Raw genomic sequence first — 20,929 nt, forward strand, 5'->3', positions numbered from 1 at the left:
CCCCCCAACCCAAACCAAAAAAGGCCTTGCAAAATTACATCCACAAAGGATTCCTTACCAAAATAGTGGTTGGGAATTCCAACAAATTTTACAATCTTACATTGGGGAAGGGAACTTTGTCATTGGTAGAAATCAGCCAGAAAAACAATTTAGATACATCATCATTAACTGCACGGAGCTAATTTTCATCCTTTCCAATTAAAATCTAACACTTTTCAAGAATTATAGGGAGAGCAATATCCACCAAAGGATGATAACTCTAAAAATCTAATCTTTAGGATTTACCACATTAGAATTCCCAGAATGGTGAAAACCATGAGATGCATCAGCACTGGTCCCGGTACCCATCCCATCTTCACTTTGTTTTGCAGTTGCAAGGAGCTCTTCCGTTAAGTCAATCACCTGCATTTCAGAGAGTTATCCTGGTTTAGAACTATTTGCTTAGCACAAGCCAAGAAACAAATTAATTTTTTTTAATTCCAAACTTAGATTCACAGAGTGACATCTGAAATCATGGGATAGAGGTATGCTGGCCACCATCAAATATCGCAGACCTGCAATTGAATCAAGACATGAAAGTGATGGACACCTTGAGAAAGTTGCTAGCTCCAAAATTTTACAATCGCCACACCCCTCACTACCATTGAGGTAATTTACTCTATCAAAATAAAATCCTCACCTTCAAAACCAAATGATTAACTTATGTTTCTTCAGTCACGGATAGTTCCTTCACACTGCTTGTTTATCGGCAATATAATGTTCGTGTAAGAAAAAGAGAGAAGAAATAGATACTTGTAATTAATTCAGAATAGAAAAACTAATAATTAAATATGAAGACAACTTACCCCTTTGTGCTAATGGATATAGAGACTACTAAATATCTCACGAAAAAGGATAGTGGTAATAAGCTAAGGGGAGATTTCATTAAGAAAACACTTTAACAAAAAGAAACGAAGGGGGAAAAGTAGAGAACTAAAAAAAGTGCAAAATGTCACCTCAACAAGCTCTTTCTCCATGTCCACATATTCGGAGTTGCGTGGTTCATCACGTAACAGTTGTCGCACCTGGTATATAAGTAAAGGAAATTTTATAAATTTGAAGGGCAGGAGCTGCAACAGTTTAGATACGAGATTACTTAAAGTGAAAGAAAGTGCAACTAGGATTGACATATCAGCATCATCTTTGCACAGTACAGTCTTGGTGGTTGCAAAACCAGTTTCCTGACCTTTCTAACGCAAAAACATTTTCACTGCTACCAGTTCATTAACCTTTGTAGCCAAACCTACAGGGACCATTCACTTAGTTTCTCGTCCCACCCTCAGACAGCACTAGTCAAATCTTCCAAAATACAGTGAAATCTCATAATGTTCTAATGCTTCCAAGTCAATTTAATATCTATCATACAACAAAAATCGGACACAGCACAGTCATCAACTGGGACAATTACCTCTTATGCCTCCTATCACATAAAATTGTCCTTAAACAAAGGTCCTTTTTTTTGATTGAGAATTTTTCCTTAAAACAAAGATCATTCTGAAGCAACTTTATGAATTGTTCCACAGGCATGAGTCGTGGTATCTATATGGGTTGGATCACCGAGCTGGCAACCATATGTATATTAACTTTATCATTTTTTGTAGGTCCTTCAACTCAAACGCAAAGAAAACTAGCCTGGTCGTGCTATTCCTTTCTTCAAAAAGTTGAGTTTATAACACAACAGAAAAGTAGTACTTAGGGATTTTATCTTTTAAAAGCAAAAGAAAAAAGACAACCCCATCTAAAATCCCTTTTTTTCTAGTACCCGTAATAAAACTAATCTTCTTATCAAGGACATGACAGAATGTGCCCTGTTAATTAAAACTCGACAACAATACAATTATGTGTATGCACACACAAACTCTGAATTTTGCTTTATAAACAATAGCTTGAAGATAATCAATACAGTAAAGTTTGAGTTCAAGAGCACAACTAATTATCAACATCAAAAAAGAAGAGAAAAGTGTTTTTGAGCTGAACATGGCATAATTTAAATGAAATAAGGAAAAAGATTATTCAAAAAACTAAATTTACAATTCAGAAAGCGCAGAGGAAATAAGATTAGGGTTTATACCTGCAGAAGTTGTTCTTTATAAGTAGAAAGATTCGAAGACAATTCGTCAATGCTAACTTCATCTCCACCGCTTTGCATCTTCTCTCTTTTTTTCTCTATCAAACTACTACCAATTGAGGACTTTCCAGTAACAAATTCGATTTCCCGGTATACGCCGGAGAGAGATATTCGAAGAAACCCTCGAACCTAGGGTACAAGATTTATCAGAATCGGGTCTATTTGATTCCTAACTTCCGGGTATTTTCAGCTTCGCCGCTTTGCCTGCGGTTCCCCACACGTGTTTATTAAAAAGTTGCACTGCACCCTTTTAAGTTTCAAACGGTAGCATTTCGACCCCTTTCTTTTTGTACTCCTTGTCATTTTAAAAAATCCAACGTTCTCTTTTGTTTTAAATTTCTATATAACAAACATCCTATTATAAATAGAATTCTATTTAAGGTAAATGTCTATATTTTAGAGAGATTTTAGGGATTTTTACTTGATGGCTAAGTCACTTTTTCCCTATAAATAGAGGGGTCCAATTCCATTGTAATTCATCTCAATGCAATAAGAATTCTCTATCTCTTTCTTTGAAATATTCTTCTTTATTGTTTTATAACAAGTTATCAGCACGAGACTCTAACCAATTGAGTAGAAGGTTTGGGATTGAGCATAATAATTGTCAATTATTCCATGAACTTACTTCATGATTAAATTCTGGATTTAAGATAAGTATTTTACTTTATTTTTCTATTTTAAATTCTTGAAATTCTATAATTTGATTTTAAATACAAGCGAAGACTATAAAATTTTGATTTAAACTCTAATGGAGTTTGAAAGAAATTATAACCACCCAAAGTGGTAAAATTTGTATGCCTTGCCATGATCAAATTCATGTATGATTGTGGAAAAAGAATTGAAAACTCGTCCCATTGAATTTGCTCCATTCTAATTCCCTTAAGAGAATGTGATAGCAGTTTGTGATAAGTCTGAAAGAAGACAAAATTATACTATGAATGTATCAATGGATGTGGACGTGACAATAGACATCATTGTGGTAATGAGAACAATAAGGATTCTTAAAATAATCCTTCACTATGTGAAGTAATATTTGTCATCGATTTGACATGAGATTTTGTAAAGCACATATAGATGATTATGGTCCATTCATGATGTGAATGTGACAACATGTGATTTATGAATACATATTCATTATTGGAAAAATATGAACGTGCTAATGGTAGTGAATATACCACACTCACCTCTAGAAGGAGGTTTGAGAGGAAATAAGAAAATAATATCATTATATGGCATAAATGGTCATTGGTCACGTACTTATTGTACGCCAAAATATTTTCGCGATGTGATTATTAAAGGGCAACAGTAATGCAAGGAACAAATCCTGTATAGAATTTTGACCATAACCATAATGGTATAACTTTCTCTTTAAAAGAGATATTTACCATATGGGTGTTGATGAATATGTGTAGTACCAAATTAATTGAGAGCTCTGGAAGAGCCAATTATTACTATTTTGGAGGAATAAAATTGATTATCAATAAGGCATTATGTTGTAGTAAGTCTCAAAGAAACTTGATTGAGTTTCTAAGGTATTCGCGAAAGCGGTTGGTTATATTGAGACTATAAATAAAAAGATTTAATATCTTCTATTACTACAATTTGTAGCGAGGTAATATATATGTGAAAAGCTACCCGCTTTATTCTCCAGTTTGTACTACACAAACAAAAGAATGCCACAATAAAGTAGAAGTTTATTGATATAAAACCCCATATCATAATAAAATTAGAGTTTATTGATAATTGCACATGTCATGGTGTAAATATGAAGTTTATCAATATTGATAACTTATTCAGTTGGCACAATTGGTTTAGCCATATCCATTTAAGTATGATGTGCAAAAATAATAGAGAATTCGCATGGGTAAATATTAAAGAACTAGAAAGTTCTTTTCGAATTATCTTATATTGCTTGTTCTCATTAATTAATAGACCAACTAAAATTGGGATTGAATCCCATGAATGCTGGAAATATCAAAAGTGAATATGGGCTCATTCACCCGCCATGTATACCACATAAGATGCATATATAAGATGGTTACATGTGCGACTATTATTAACCCGCAGCATGGTGTTTGCGAGGTAACTTGCTCAATAGTTCGATTTAGAGCATAATTTCCAGATTTTTTATTCAAGATAGTTCATCTTGATAAGTTGGTTTACATCATAGTTGGTTAGCAAAATGATTCCATCATCTTTTTAAAACTTTGAATTGTAGATAGTTCTAACATTTTCTTCGTTACTTATAGGCTTCGGTGTTGCATCATGAGGCCTTCCTTCGAATCCGAGAGGAGAGCAAGGCTGAGGTTCGGAGCCTTACCGAGAAAAGCGATACATACAAGCTTCTCAATGAGAAGATTCAGGCCGATCTGGTGACGGCTTGAGATGAGCATGCTGAGATGGCCGAGCAGGTATTCCGAGTGCTTCATGATAGTGAAGATGAGTTGGAGATAACAACTAAAGATCCGATTCTGCAGGTTCGACAGAGGCTCGAACAGATCAAGGACCTTAAAAGGCAAATAGATGAAGTATAAGTCGAGGCTGAAAAGTTCAAGGGGTGTATGGACATCTTAGCTTCAAAAAAGGAGGCAGTCCAAGCAGAGCTGGAGTAGGCCGAGTCTCAGCTTCGGGCTACAAGGGAGAAGGCCTCGGTACAAGCAAAGAAAATTGAGGATCTTCATTCCAATTTAGCCGACTTAGCCAAAGAGCTCGATGTGGCCAAATCTGAGGCGGCAGTGGCCGATACCAAGGCCCAAGCCAATGAGACCCAATACAAGGTGGATGTCGAGGCTATCCAGGCACAGGCCAGGAGCATGGCGGATCATGCGAAGTGGCAAGCTCGAAGGGAGGCTCTTGAGGGAACCCGTGTTGAGGGTTTAGATATATTCGCTGAAATCGAGATTGCCATAGTAGAAGAAACAAGAGCTCGAAAACTGGCTTTCCCTGAGGAAGACTCTGAGAGTGAGCGAATCTGGTGGAGAAGACTCCGATGGCGAAGATGCTTCCTCCGATAAGGACCATGCTTAGGCCTTGGAATTTTTGCTTTTATGTTGAGGCCGATCGGCCTTTGTAGAGAATTCTTGATCGGGCCATATGGCCCTTGTAAAAAGCCTTTTGTATAAATTTTTCCTTTCCATGGTTTCTGAATCTGTTGTCTTTTTATTAATTCATGTAAGGGTCAAAACGCCTTAGCATAAGATTATGAAGTTGTATTCGAGGGCCCAAGGTTTGGGATGGTAAGGACCGATAATAAGCATTGCCCTCGACCGTTTCTAATCGATGGACCCTAAATGATTATTCGAACTTGAGCTTATGCATCCCTTAAGCTTAATGATTGAGTGAGTACCTGCTCGAACTCGAAATAAGGTAGCCCTTAGGCTTTCTAGTCGAGTGACAATGATCTCTCGAACTCGAAGTAAAAGCAACCCTTAGGCCTTTGTAAATTTTGTATTTGGCCGATCTGGCCTTTGTAAAAATATCGTTTATACATAAGGCGTTCCACCCTTTTCGTCTCTAAATTTTTTCCTTTGTTTTAATACTTGTATTCACAAAGGTTGGAATGCCTTAGCACAAAATAATAAGGTTGTGTTCGAGGGTTCGAACAAACCTTGCCTTTATCTCCCTTCGGGTGTAGCCTAGTGAGCTCACTTTCCCAAGTTATCCAGGTTTACCTTAGATAACAGTCCCCGAGTGGGTATGGCCGTGGACTTTAAATTTCGAGGGTTGCCTAAGAGGTCTTATGCCCTCGATGTTCAATAGTTCGATGTGTTCAAGTTTAATTTATGAACGGCAGTCTCCGAGTGTGGGAGTGATTATCCGAACTCTGGTTACAATCGGCCCTTGGGCTCATTTCCATAATAGATCGAAAGTATGGGGTTGTAAAGTGGAAATTTTTCCAAAACATTAAAGAGTTGCAAGGAAAGTACTTCTTATTATTGTTGTCAGGGGTCGAGCAATCTATGTGGGCATGGTTCATTTTGACCAGTTGGCCCTTACAATAAATCCTACCTATTGAGAACCTTTCATTTCGAAATAATTTCCTTGATAGAATAATTCAATATCCGAGGGTAACCCCCCCCCCCCCCAGTATTCGAGGTTGGTTGTAGATAATCTCGGATACTATAAACACAGTCTTTGATATCGATTCGTTATCGGCCTTCAGTTCTACGGTAGCACGATCCACTGTTGCCTCGCTAAAAACCTTACCGAAAAACCCATTTGGGACAAAAACGGTTCAAGGGAAAAAGAGTGCAACACGTGCTTTCAAACCTAAAGGCTTCGTACCGCTCCTCGTCGATAACCTGCAAGTGTTAGTCAAAAATAGAAAGAATTGAAATGGGGTCGTACCTCAGCAGTAATCTCGTTTGAGAAGAGTTATGTTCCAATTATTTGGTAGCTGTTCTCCGTCCATCGTTCTGAGCTTATAGGATCATTTCCCTATGATCTCGAGAATCTGGTACGACCCTTCCCAATTCGGACCCAATTTTCCTTCATTTGGATTTCGGGTGTTTAAAGTGACCTTCCTCAGTACCAAGTACCCGATATTAAAATATGGAAGGTTGGCCCTTCGATTGTAATACCTTTCGATTCATTGTTTCTGGGCAACCAATCGAACAAAGGCAGCTTCGCTTCGTTCATTTAATAGCTCCAGGCTCATATTCATGGCCTCGTCATTCGATTCCTTCGTCGCATATCGAAATCTAATGCTTGGTTTCCTAACTTTGACCGGTATTAAAGCTTCGGTGCCATAAACCAAAGAGAATGGGGTAGCCCCGGTACTGAACTTCGAAGTTGTGCGATACTCCCAAAGGACTTCGGGCAAGACTTCTCTCCATTTTCCTTTGGCGTCGGTCAACCTTTTCTTAAGGTTTTGTATTATGGTTTTGTTGGTCGATTCGGCTTGCCCATTCCCACTAGGGTCATAAGGTGTTGATAAAATCCTTTTGATCTTGAGGCCTTCGAGAAATTTGGTCACCTTGCTACCGATAAACTATTTTCCGTTGTCACATGCAATTTCGGATGGTATTCCGAATCGACATACGATGTGGTCCCAAATGAAGTCGATGACTGCTTTCTCCCTGACCTTCTGGTAGGCCTGTGCTTCAACCCTATTAGATAAATAATCAGTCATAGATAAAACAAATTGAGCCTTACCCAGTGACGATGGAAGAGGGACGACGATGTCCATCCCCCACTTCATGAACGACCATGGGGATAAAACCGAATGCAGTAGCCCCCCGGGTTGATGAATCACCAGAGCATATCTTTGACATTTATCACATTTTTGCACAAATTCCTTCACATATTTTTCCATATCAACCCAGTAATAGCCAACTCTGATTACCTTTCGAACCAGTGATTCGGCGCATGAGTGGTTCCCGCATGTGCCTTCGTGGACTTCCTTCAAAACATACTCTGTATCTCCCGATCTTAGACATATCGCTAGCGGACCATCGAACATCCTTCTGAGTAAGGTTCCACCTTCGGCCAAGATTAATCAGGTTGCCTTCGTGCGCAGGGCTCTCGATTCATTTAGATCTGAAGGAAGTTTTCCGTTCTTCAAATACTCTATGTATTTTTTTCTCCAATCCCAATTCAAGCTTGTGGAGTTTATCTCGGCGTGGCCTTCTTCGACTACTGACCTCATGAGTTGTACGACAGCCCTCAAATTGAGTTCGTTGTCTTCGATCGACGAGCCTAGATTTGCGAGGGCATCGGCTTTGCTATTTTGATCTCGAGGCACATGTTGCAAAGTCCATTCCTTGAACCGGTGTAGAGTTACTTGTAGCTTATCCAAGTATCTTTGTATTCATTCCTCTCGAACTTCAAAGGTTCCGTTAACTTGATTCACAACGAGGAGGGAGTCACATTTGGCTTCGATCACCTCTGCTCCCAAGCCTTTGGCTAGTCCGAGACCTGCAATCATGGCCTCATATCCGGCCTCGTTGTTAGTCAATTTTACAGTTCTAATAGATTGTCTAACCACGTTATCTGTGGGTGGTTTCAGCATGATGCCGAGTCCGGACCCTTTTACGTTCGAAGCACCGTCTATAAAGAGGGTCCAGATCCCCGAAGATGTACCCGAGTTGACTAATAATTCTCTTTCAACCTCGGGCACTAGGGCCGGCGTGAAGTCACCTACGAAGTCTACTAAGATTTGAAACTTGATGGCTATTCGGATTCGATACTCAATATCGTAACCCACTGAGTTCTACGGCCTATTTGACCAATCGTCCCGAAATCTCGGGTTTATGCAAAATATTTCAAAGTGGATAAGTTGTTACAACACATATGGGATGACATTGAAAGTATGGTTTTAGTTTCCTAGAGGCGCTTATCAAAGCGAGTGCTAACTTTTCTAGATGAGGATATCCAGTTTCGGCTTCACTTATGGTCCGACTAACATAATAGATAGGGAATCGTGTACCTTGTTCTTCTCGGACTAGGACTCCACTTACCGCTATCTCCGGTACTGCCAGATATATGTAAAGTTGTTCATCTGCCCTCGGCATGTGAAGCAGCGGCGGGCTCGAGAAATACTATTTAAGCTCCTCCAAGGCCTGTTGGCATTCCGGAGTCCATATGAAGTTATTCTTCTTCTTCAGCAATGAAAAGAATCGATGGCTCTTATCGGAGGACCTCGAGATGAATCGCCCTAGGGCGGCTGTGCGCCCTGTTAACCTCTGCACGGACTTTACGTTGTCTACTACCGTGATGTCCTCGATAGCTTTGATTTTGTCGGGGTTTGTGAGCACGTGATTTTTGCCCTAAGCAATAATTCCCAAAATTTCAAACAAAACAATTTTCCTAGTATTTTATAAATTTTTGTGAATTTTGTGGCATTCTTCGGTAATTGTTGCATTTTTATTTGTGCATTTTAATCCATATGAAAATACAAAAATATGCATTGGCATTTAGGGATTTAATTTCACAATTTTAGTATTAATTAGTTTTAGAATAAAATGTAAAGAAAATTACAAGAAAATAGTTCTTTGCATTGTTAATTATTGCATTTGTCTTTAAATAGAGTTTTAAGTAATTTTAGGAGTTAAATAGTGTAATTAGGTCTTTGCTTTGTTTTAGCATTTTATAAAATCAGAAAAAATAAATAAATACAAAAATACAAAAATAGATAAAAGAAATAAAAGGGAAAAAGAAAAATACAAAAAATAGATCTTAAATTGGTACTGGTCTTTGGGCCCGAAAAATGGCTGAGCCAAATGAAATAACCCTGAAAGACCCAAGCCCAACCCTGGTGACCCGGTCCGTCTCCCCTACCCCACCAAACGACGCCGTTTTGGCCCTAATCAATCCTGGCCGTCGAGGTTTCACGATCTAACGGCCAGGAAGCTAGGTCACTCATATATATATGTCCAAACGCACCCCCCCACCCCCTCGTCACCCTCTCTCACCCCATCCCTCAGAGACCCTAAACTCATCGGCATAACACCGCCGCTGCCCCGCCTCCCTCCACCGTCCTCCGCCCTAGCGCCGCCGGCCGGAAATCGCCGCCGCCGCCGGCGTTGCTCCAAATGACCCCAAATTAACACCCCGTGATCCTCCTTCTCCCTCACCTCGAATCTGCAAACAGCTCCCTTCAAAAAACCTAGCCTAGCCCTTCGAATCTTCGCCGGAACATTTTCCGGCCATGACACTACCAGTCCAAATGCAACCAAAATTACACCACCGTTTTCTCCTCGCTCCCTCTTTCCAACCCTGCCTTGGTTTCCCTCGAATCAACGCCGAACCCTTCGAATAACGGTTTAAAGTTTTCCGGCCCCCGACATCAGTTGTCCCAAATTAACCCAAATTCACATCACAGAACCGCCCAAGGCCTCCTCTACCCAACCCCCACAGCCACTTGTCTCGAATCTCACCGGAGCTGGTCGAACCTTGAGTCACGAGGCGGCAAAAATCTAGAATCATATCGGTGAGTGTTCGCTCATTTTTTTTCTGTTTTTCTTTTCTCTTATAGTTTAGAGTAACTCCATGACTGTTTTGGCTCGTGAAACTGTTTTGGCGATTTGGTCATTGGTTTAGGTATAGTTTTATTTCAAGTAATCTAAGTTTAGTCCTTCCTTGTTCGATCATTTCTTGTGTGAATTGATGCTGTAATTTTAATTCCTAGGTTCAATCTTTTGTGTCGATTCTCGCCAATCTGTGCTGATTATGTGTTAGGTTCTGATTGTTTGTTTCTAATCTGTGCTAGTTTCTGATTTTAGTTGTGATTATTAGTCTAATTCTTCGTAATTTGTTTGATAATTCTGGATTAATTTTGTTTACCCAGTGATGAAGATTCTGATAATTTCTAAGTTCTTCTAGTTACACGTATCGTTTCTTAGTTCAATACTATTAGGGATTTGGCTATAGCTGATGATGTTAATTGGTGAGTTGAGATTTGGGTCGAGGGTTAATAAATTGCAAAATAGATTCAGGGGTTTTGTTTGGGTTTTGGTAGTAATTTCAGAGAGTGCTAAGGTAGTTTAGGCATGGGAAAAGGGTTTAATCAAATTGGTAATGTTAAGTGAAGTGAGGCAGATAGGAATTGTATTGGGTATAGAACCTCCTAGGATTGGACCATAGTGCAGGTTTCAGTAAACTTGGGGTAGTTACTTGTGTAACAAGCTAAGAAAACAAGGGTAAAAAAATAGAATTGAGATAGGGACTAAGGGTTGGTAATGAAAATCTGAAATTGGACCCTAAGTTCACTTATAAAAATGGGCACTCTTTTGCCTTGTGAAAGAAGTTTTGGCAGCCATCTAATCCCCCCCCCCCCAAAAAAAGGCATTCTACCAGTTCTTGGAGCCCAAAATTCCCTCAAATAATACTGTTATATTGACATTAGGATCAGAAAACAATCTGGTTTTTCTCAGTGTTCGTTCTATATTTGAAAGTTACTGCAAAGAGAGTCGTTGGGGTTTATTTGAGTTGCTGTAGTTTGATTTTGAGTAGTCAAGTTGGTTTTGGGTTGCATCAGTGCTCGAAATTGTTGTTGTGTGTTTGGTCTATCACTGGAATTTCGAATCTGTTCCTGAACTTGCTGTGTTGACTGATTTGTTACTAGATTTTTGAACTTATTCCTGGCGCGTGTTGAGAACTGTTTCTGCTGCTGATCTTTTCCTCTTCTTTATTGCAATTACCAGGTACACGTTTGAATCTGCTCTGCTGTAACTTTGAGCTTGAAATGGAATTACAATTACTCACCTATTTGATCCTGAAATATGCTGCCTGGACTGTGGTGTGTTGGTAGTTAAATAGGCGTTAGATTTAATTGTACAGTATAGTGTAAAATCGATTTGTATGTGTGTAAATCCTGGACTGTATAATTGAGACTGGACTGGACTGCTTTCGATACTGTTGAGATATTTAGAATTGATTGTAGTTCACGTTCCCAATATCTGGATACCGCATATAAATGTTTAAACTAGAAAAATCCTGATATGAACCTTTTTTTTTATTTTAGAACTGCAGTCCCGTTGTATTAATTCGAATAGGCATGTTAATATTACGCCAGGGTATTTGCACTATTCATGCTGAGCTTGCACAACTCTAACAGCCTATTGTAATTGATGACCACTCTAGTGCATCAGTCACGTCCATTGCGTTGTAACATTGTAATATGATGCTTCCCTCTGGTTTGTTTTTCACCGTTAGTGACATCTAGGAACTCCACCAGTAGGCAAGTAAATAAGTATACTTTGTTCTCCCTCGTATAAGTCATTGAATACAATTAAAAAGCCTGAAGTCACTCAGTAGATTCATATTTTGGTGATTTGAGACTTTGATTGGTTGGGCGTAGGCCCAGGCCCAGTTTTGACTCCATCCCTCGTTTGGGCCTGGACGCAGCGAGTTTTGATGGCCCAGTTGGAATCGTGCAGACCTGGGTGTATTTTCTCGTTGGGGCTTATCCTAAGCACCAATGGCTGGACTGCGGTGCATAATATGACCAACTCTGTAGCCTTATCGCTGAATAATTAATATAAATAGTAGGGTACTTTACGCTCAGGCAACTTATACAAAGCCAATTTAATAGACCCAAGTTGACAAGTAAAAATACAAACATGTAAAGTAACCCACTAACCTTAGTTGCTTAAAGTTTTTATTCCCGTAATTCTAGGTTATAATTGTGAAGGGAATAAGTATAAAATATGGAGGCCCAAAGCAAATCAATATATATTGCACAAGAACAAAAAATCACACCCAACTATCACTAGAAATTAAATATCGGGAATTGCCTTCTATCATACTAAAAATTGAGTTACATCTTCAAAAGTATTCTTACGCGCAGTATCACCGCTGCAGTGGGCACCGTACAAAGGCTATCCTTACAAAGTCCGACAAAATTTCACGGTACACAACAATCTATCGCCAAGGAGATGAAATAAAAGGATTCCGTTAGTCTGCTCCCTAAGCAGCGCGAAGGTTAGAATTAAGTTTCAATCAAATATTACCTTCTTTTAACTTACTCGAAAACCGAGATTTTTGCTCTTGGGCAATAAATCAACTAGAAGGACACGCTTGGTGCTGCCACATTTATGACCGGTACCTCACGAATTCCAATAAATCTGTTACTACAAAATCTGAGTTCAAATCATGATTTAGTTCAACACTATAACACGGATGAATACATCGCATGACCACACATCACTGTCTGGGCGTACAGTTTGCTGAATGAATACTACCAACAAGGCCGCATTTTTCACTGACAGCGTGTAATGAATTCTAGAATGTCGAATATGATTCCACACAAGATTACCTCAGGTACAGTAATACAAAACCGCGTGCGCCGGTAATTACTAAATACGAAAAATGCACATAACTAGAATAATATTTGTGCGAGCGTGTCTAATGACCCTATCATACCTTTCCTCACAGAGTCAAATCAAATTTAACACACATACAGTAATGAAAATCCCCAAATCGGAGGTCACTGTCCGTGCCCCTAGAACCTCTCAAAAAACTACCCCAAGAATTATAATGTCTATGCAACAGTTAACTATTCTTTTCCAATTCTCCAGTCCCTAACATGTCCGAATTCTTAATCAGGGAATTCCTTACTTGTAATTTGAAACTGAGTTAAAATGAGTATAATCGCGGACTGATTTATAACAACGAGAAAAGAATCCCAGAGAAAATACGATTTTCACCCTCCCGTTTCGAGTAATCTCTTACTTCAACTAATGGCCCACGCATAAACAATTGGGTACACCCTAATCTCCCACCAAAGGGCTCGTGAATAATATGATTGAATCTTGCCAACCATTATGAAAATCAATATCCCGCTTCCTCCGAATACCTTCTCATCTCAAGTCTGATCACTAAACTCGGGTCTTCTCGTTATCTCATTTACCCTGTGCCAAGGGTGAGGAGCGCGTCTTTCTAGACAAGAAGAGACGAGGCGCGGTTTCTGCGGTCTTCATTAAAGAATGTGACAGCATCTGGGCGACTCTGACTGGGGAACAGAACCCAGATTATCTAATGTGATTTCTCCTTAGCGGGCCTTCACCGCCACCCTCCGGTTGCCGTGGTGTTACAATGACCCAGTTCTATCATTTACCGAGTGGCTTTACCTAGCGGTATTATCTAATAAACAGAGTATTTATATCTTCTCAGCTGAACCGTCGTTAATCTCTTACGCATGTTCATGCTAAAATGTGCCAAAACGTTGCACTTATCATTCGCAGGTGTTGTATTCACGCGCTTTTGCCGGAGTTAAAATTTTCACTCCTGTCCAACGTGAAATCTAATAGAAAGCAACTCAGAGAACTATGTGTCCCTCCTGTCCGGATGGACCCTTCTTACTTTTAGCCACCTCTGGCGGGGATTGTGCCACCCTTAGCAAAGGCCGAGGAACATCCCTATTCTGTTTAGTGCAATACCCTGTACCAATATATATTATGAGACAAACTGAGCCCGGTTCAAGCAAGATTTTCCAATAGCCCAGCTGTCAAAAAATTATTGCCCTTAATGCAATGTACCACCCCGGATAATCGCTAGCCCCCTCCCTACTATCTCGCGACGGTGCCCCCGTGGACCTCCACAAACAAGTCCGACCAATAACGATACCACAGTCATATGAACCTTATACATCGAACTGTAACCAATCCTATACCTCAGAGAGCCTTTTTGAAAACTAACGGCCAGGAGAAACCTTGTCCCTTAATTGATCACTAAAGACGTCAAGCTCATAAAGAACCTCAAAACTTGATTCTCAGCAACCATAAGGACAAGGACACTATGGTTTGCTGAACACACTCCCAAAATAAATAGACAGGTTGTACCCGGGAATAATGACCATCCTGATGCATCCATACTTGCGCCTACCATTATAATCATGCTTCTTGTCGTACCTCGGACATGCTGACCGCTATGACTCTGAGATATATTTGCGGACAAAAATCCACACCCAAAAAAGTAGGACGAAGATGACGAAAAAGACGTGAAATGTAACTTCCATGAGCAGAATGGTTTCGCAAATTATATCTTACCCTGAATCACTCCTTCCGAAAAAACATACAAATCCATATCGGACCGAAGTAGACCTCCACAAAGTATAGTAGATCACGAAAACTCCAATGCGGCATGCGTTTGCAAAGTGTCCTAAGAATAGAGAAATGAAAGGTATAAACGAGCTATACGCAAATAACATATTAGCGTAGTTTTTAGAATATCTCGCGCCTAGTCGCAACCGAAAAATCAACTAACGAAAAGAGCTAACTAAATTATCATATCTAGCAATTCACTTTCACGTTCGTTTTAGATGTGTCGCCACTGAAATACACACACTAGTTCCGAACTAAACGGAGACCATATTTTCAAAACTATGAAAATCGCGTCTTTCAGAAAAGTGTAGTTAGTTGGACCTCAGACAATGTACACACAACCAAAATATATAAACACAGAAAAAATCAAAAAAAGTTATTTTCAAAACTGTAAGACGTGTGTTTTCAAAAATATTTCACGACTCTAAAATGCCAAATAGCAAAATGAACTTAGGGGAAAATAGTTAATGGGGGGAATCGGGGCTAAATTTCTCAAAAACCGAACTATAGCGCAAGGTCGGCTATTCGATTCGTCAGTTCAGTAATTCCTCCTTACACTTAAACATTCGTTCGGTCCGAGATACGTAGGGCAACCAACCCATCGGGTCCCAGAAAGCACTAAGCAGACTTTATCTGCAAAAGTAAAGTAGAATATACCATAGAGAGAGAAATTATATCGTTCAATTTATTTCTTGTCATAAAATAATCATGTGATACGCCATTATCCTGTCCGGGTCTCCCAGTCGTGCTTGTTTTGTCCACAAACAATGCGGCTGAAACCCCCTGCAACAACCCTTTAGTGAAGCTATCGTCTATATTGGAAACCCCATCCATACAAACCTTGTCGCCGATATGGGGCTGTTCCTGTCTGCCAAAAAAAATACGGCCACTGAGGTCCTTTGAGTCATTTTAACGGTTAGCAGGCACAGCCTTAAAATTCTTCTTTACGACTCACAAGTGTCTAGAGAAGTGAGCATCCGTTTTGGTTCATCCCACTGCTGACTGAAATCTAACACGTAGCGCGATCACCGTGAATATTACCGCGCTCCGGGTGGAGGCTATCGAAACCATTAGAATATATGGAACCGGATATGAAATTTGAACCAGAGGTCTGCCGGTCCAGCCTGGAGATTTGTCTCTTTTAGGTATGCAAGGAGATCACAGTGGTTAAAAAGCTTCACCTTATAGCAATACAAATGTCGTAGCCCCGAACTTCTCTGAGCACGACTTCAAAGAATACTCCTCTAATTCAAGATCAGTGGCGAGTACAAAAGTGCGCCTATATACCGTCGGGAACTGTTGCTACTGCTCTTCTTTCTTAAAGCGCTACATGACGCCCCACGATTCATAGGCCATGACTCAGCGAAGAAGTTATAAGGACACGCCGCAAGACTCACGCCAAGCTCTAAATGAAAAAATTTCGGATACAGGACTTACCTGGAACGCGTTTCTCGTGGCTCCCGAGCAGTAAACTTTGCTTTCGCCTCTGCTGTCCGTAAGAAGCAGTATATCAGAGGCTTCGTACGAGGGTGCTGCCACTGTGTGAGGTCACCCTATCGAGCATTCAATGTTTCCACTGCACATCTTCTTGCAGACACTTATGTACGGTCCATATGTTCTTTTACCCCACCGACATTAGATTATGGAGCAATATTAATGTACATTGGATGACACATATTATGGGGACTCTATTAAAAAAGTGATGTAAAAGTTACGCCAAAAATGAAAAAAAAGGACACCCGTTCAGCTTACAACCGATAACTTTTGATTTGTCTGCCCAACAGGGAGTTGATAGAACCTACAGTTAAAGGGTCCCTTTAAAAGTGTTCGCCATATAACAATTTTCTAGACTCTACAACGTCAATACTCAGAACCGTCCACAACACATGTAGCATATGATTCAACTACGCCAAAACCAAGCTTAGCACCCAACTTTACCGACATTTTATTTAGTTATACTTGCTGTTAAGCTTCACTTTGAACCCTGCTGTTAAAATAACTAATCAGATGTCGATGAAATGCAATCGCTGAATATTTCAGCGTGGGAAAATGAACCATCAATACAAACCTCAGGTAAACACGATGAGTGAATGAAGCTGAATTAAAAATTGATGTATAAACACAAAGAATAAATTACCAAACTCATATGCAGATTAAGGACTAAAAAACAGAGAGGAAACCCAAAAACCCAACTTATGCCATCGCATCGTCCCGCCTTTATGTGCTATCCTCGCGACCTCTTTTAAACTGATATATCCAAGGAAGGATGGCATTCGACATCCGCACACTTGATAATTATTCTTTTGGTAGGCGATCTTAGATCAATGCCCAACAGCTCTTACACTACCTGTTCCTCCAGTTGTCCTACCTATATTAGCCACATACATCCTCTACTGTCTATTCACCTTCTATGAAATCTGCGTGACCACATCTTCCAATGACCGATTTTCGCTTTTTCACTATCATTTACGCTGTCACCAGTTTTAAACACAGGCCCGGGAACTGTCTATTCGTCGACGCGTGCCTGTGAGAAGGTGACTCAGAGTGAAAGATAGATTATTAACCAATGATCGTTGCAGATTCTATTTATCGTCGCAGAGCACCCTGTGTCAATTATACAATCTGCGAACCGTCAGTTTCTAATCTGACTCTCCTATGGGCTCCTCCACGAAGAAAAGAAACATCCAATGTCTCTTCCTATCTCATCAGCCACAATATACTTATCATCACGCGGCATTCACCTTGATAACACTGGTACCGAGCATCTCAAATACTTTTTCCCCCAAGGATATGAGTCGACTGGCAGAGACTGTTCTAGGGTTTTTCAAAATGGGTTAAATCCAAAGATATGTGTTGCAAACACTATAGAATGCAATTGATTTGCCGTGTCTTTCTTCCTTTCGAGACTGCTAAGTCTCAATAATTAAAAGGTGGGAGTAGAGAGAGCATTTTAAAGCTCTGCGCGAGTAATGGTACCCCATTGATGAAATCGGTATATATGCCGGCAACTCCGACCACATTTCCTTTGATTGGGGCTTAGAAGCATTCAGGCCTTGTTTACGCCTCCTGAATGGCCGAGTTTACCGGGTGTTGAGCAGCTGGGAGATGCCAGATAGACCCCAAGGATGATGAATCTTAGGAATTTGCAAGTGTGTTGAAGATTGCCCTGATGGCCAGGTTTCCTGAAGCAATGGTCCGTCACAAGTCTGGAGGTAACCGCATGGAGTATCTAAGTGATTTTCATGATTCCGTTTGGCACAGAATTATGATGATTTTTCTAACTTTAAATTGATGCCTGGGACTTCCTTTTAATGGTGAAGTGTGGCAGTTGAGATTAGTGGTGTTAAGGTGCGAGAGAAAAAAACTTATGGTGTGTGCCAGGATAACAGAATATCTTTAGAAAGAAGGAGAGCGGAGCATAAGGTGTAGCGTCGTCTCCACCCAGGTATATATATTAACAGAAGACTATAAGAGATATAATATAACAGAAAGGAGAATTATCTGTTATGAACGAGCTTCACTTGTCCGGACGACCGGTGCCAAAATAGACCTCACATCCAGGGCGAATATTGTTGAATCATCACAAAGAACAGTGGGCTTGGTTAGCTTAAAGAAAATGAAGTAGAGCAGGGCCCGCAGTATACACACAATGTGTTGCCCATTGTGAGTATCAACTCATTGAATATACGAGGAGCACCTCATATATGAATAAAGAGATACAGAGCTTGCTTGATCAGAAAAGACATGGAGATGAAAAAGCAAATAATTGGACCGAGAGGAGTACATTGACTAGTATCTTTACGAAGACGCCGTACCCTAAAATCCTAAATTGATGAAGCTGATGGATAGGCCGAAACAACCCAACGTGCACACGATAGGTTAGGGCAACTAAAGATACAAAGGCATGGTATAACAGAATCTAAGGCAAAAGGTGAAGTATGTACACGTCTTTTTTATGACCTCAGACAAATTTCGCACAGCGATTATAATGTGAACTATAATAAGTGGGAGACTTTCTCAGTTATAATGTTACAAATATCTGTGTGCGGACTTAAACCTCATCATTGAGACTAGTCTAGGAGAAAAGCAGAACAGGGAAGCTTGCAGCCTTGTATGGTTTAATACGAAGTAGTATATAAAAAGCGTAAAAGAGATAGTATGACAACAAGAGAGAAGGTTCAGAACTTCTATTACTTATGAATTAAAAAAGGAACGAGAAGGGCCAACCTTATTGCCACTGCAATTAGAAAAAATACCGAGTGACAAAAAGGTAATTATGGAAAAACTAAACGACAGTAGAAGGTACTTGTCTATTAAGATCCCTTCGGATGAAAAGCACTGTTACATTGATGTTCATAGTCTGCGTGCGCTGACACACATGCCTTGTTTAGAAAACTGGCAGATCTTCTTTAAAAAGCAATTCTCGACAGTAAATAACATAAGTAACCAGTGAGCTAGTTCTACCAACAATTAGAGTGGTAACAGAAATCTATATGCTTAAGATGAAGCAGTAAGATAATGAGGATTCTATATCTGGCTAAGACAAAAATGTAGGGAGCATATATGAAAGAAAATGATACAACAAAGATCATACTAAAACCTTTAAATCAGTGTAACCTATTATTAGGTAGTTGATATTTCAAAAATGGGACATTGAAATTGAACTTATTGACCAGCGCGAGGATTGATATAAGCGAAGCACCTTTAGCGGTTGTTTAGAAACGTAGAGCAGTCATGTCTGTTAATTATGAAGAAGGAAATATATTTATACACAAAATGTACTATCGCGACCTGAGGAGCCAAATCTTAACCGAACTTTGTCTAGCGATCTAAAATACTAACAACAGTAGAGAAATGGATGACCAGAGATAGGCGAAGGGAACACTATGACTAACAGCAACATCAATGCACTGATAGACGTTAGACACTCAACACTATCTATTCATGTACAGATGATTTACAGAAATGAATATTATGTTAAATGAGTCCGAAAGACATTGCTATATGACAACATTTACACGAGTCAGATCTCCAGGAGGAGACTGTGATCAATATTTATCATGTGAAGGGCTTGCCTCGTGAGACAACTCGCACCCTCCTCCTGGCTCGTCTCCCGTTCCCCCCCCTCTTTCATGCTCCCCGTAGAGCCAATCCTAAATGATAACTACAACAACAAATAATTATCCGAACGAAGTAGTGCTAACAGCTCAGCGGAGTGTGAGGAAAAACATTCTCAAACAAAAATTATTTAAACAACATCCTGGTTAAGGCAAATCCAAACAGTCAGGGAGCTTTATGAATGAATAATTACTTTTGCTATACTACGATTGTCATTTTAGTCACTATTGCCATGGGTCTAGCTATTTATTATCTATTAATCTACTAGAGTTTTGCCTTTTGATATTAGACTGATACCACTTCCTATATGATAATTTACACGAACACTCTTATAAAATGTGAGAAGTTAGGTCAACTTTTGGGGGCTGTCATCGTTGTCATTTCTTCTTTGTATCAGCAGTCTGTATTTTGCACTTTTTCCATTGCGCGTTAATGCATTGTTCTTATCTACAAAGGTCATTCTCAGTCTGATTGTAGTAAGTCAGTGATCATTTGTCCTCGTGGTAACTCCTAGTCCCTCGAACCTTTTGACCTCCTATAGTGTTTATGTTCAAGATGGTGGAACGTCTGCGTTGATTCCGTTTATTGCGGATAATACTATTGAGTCGTCTGGGCGAGCTTCTTGACTGTAATAGACGTTAGTCGTTGCTATATACACATGTATAAACTTTATGGCCAAAAATTCCCAAAAGAGCTATTTACTCGTGTTCTACACTTTTACAGTTATTTTCCATCGAAGTTCAACATGTACGCTTCCATTTCTCGACGTCTGATTCCGCACAACCCAGTTTTTCCATTCTTGAAGGAAGTCAGTGACTACCGTCCTATTGGCAATCTCCATTAATGTTCCGAGACAACTTATCAGAGTCCTATGAGGGTCTGCTATAAAAGTCCGAAAAGTGTAAACATACCGGGAGAAACTAAAAAAGGAAAATGATGACAACAATAGAGGCAAATCCACAACAAGAATGTGGAATAAGAGAATCCCAATAATGAGGGAGGAGAAAAACAAAGTTGAAAAGGGGAAAGATAAGAGTAGGAACAATTCGGCAAGAGAAAGAAATGGAATAAGCTGACGGCATAGTGGGATGAGATGACGCAT

The 20,929-nt window shown here is 39.8% G+C and overlaps 1 protein-coding gene across 2 annotated transcripts in view; it reads right to left on the reverse strand.

The window, feature by feature from the left end:
• The window catches only part of LOC109242138 (survival of motor neuron-related-splicing factor 30), a 6,097-nt gene extending 3,711 nt beyond the window's left edge, over positions 1–2,386 (reverse strand). Inside the window, exons 1-4 of one of the 2 annotated variants that reach the window (XM_019408972.1) lie at positions 2,111–2,133; positions 996–1,064; positions 680–734; positions 286–554 (exon numbers count right to left, since the gene is read on the reverse strand). In XM_019408972.1, coding sequence (XP_019264517.1) covers positions 286–408 — 123 coding nt within the window. In that variant the 5' untranslated portion in view covers positions 409–554; positions 680–734; positions 996–1,064; positions 2,111–2,133. Of the gene's footprint in view, positions 1–285; positions 555–679; positions 735–995; positions 1,065–2,110 lie in introns of both variants that reach the window. The other variant, XM_019408971.1, reaches the window with a different exon arrangement.
• Positions 2,387–20,929: the final 18,543 nt, after the last annotated feature.

Source organism: Nicotiana attenuata, unplaced genomic scaffold (assembly GCF_001879085.1).
Source record: "Nicotiana attenuata strain UT unplaced genomic scaffold, NIATTr2, whole genome shotgun sequence".
In the NCBI taxonomy this organism is placed as follows: domain Eukaryota; kingdom Viridiplantae; phylum Streptophyta; class Magnoliopsida; order Solanales; family Solanaceae; genus Nicotiana; species Nicotiana attenuata.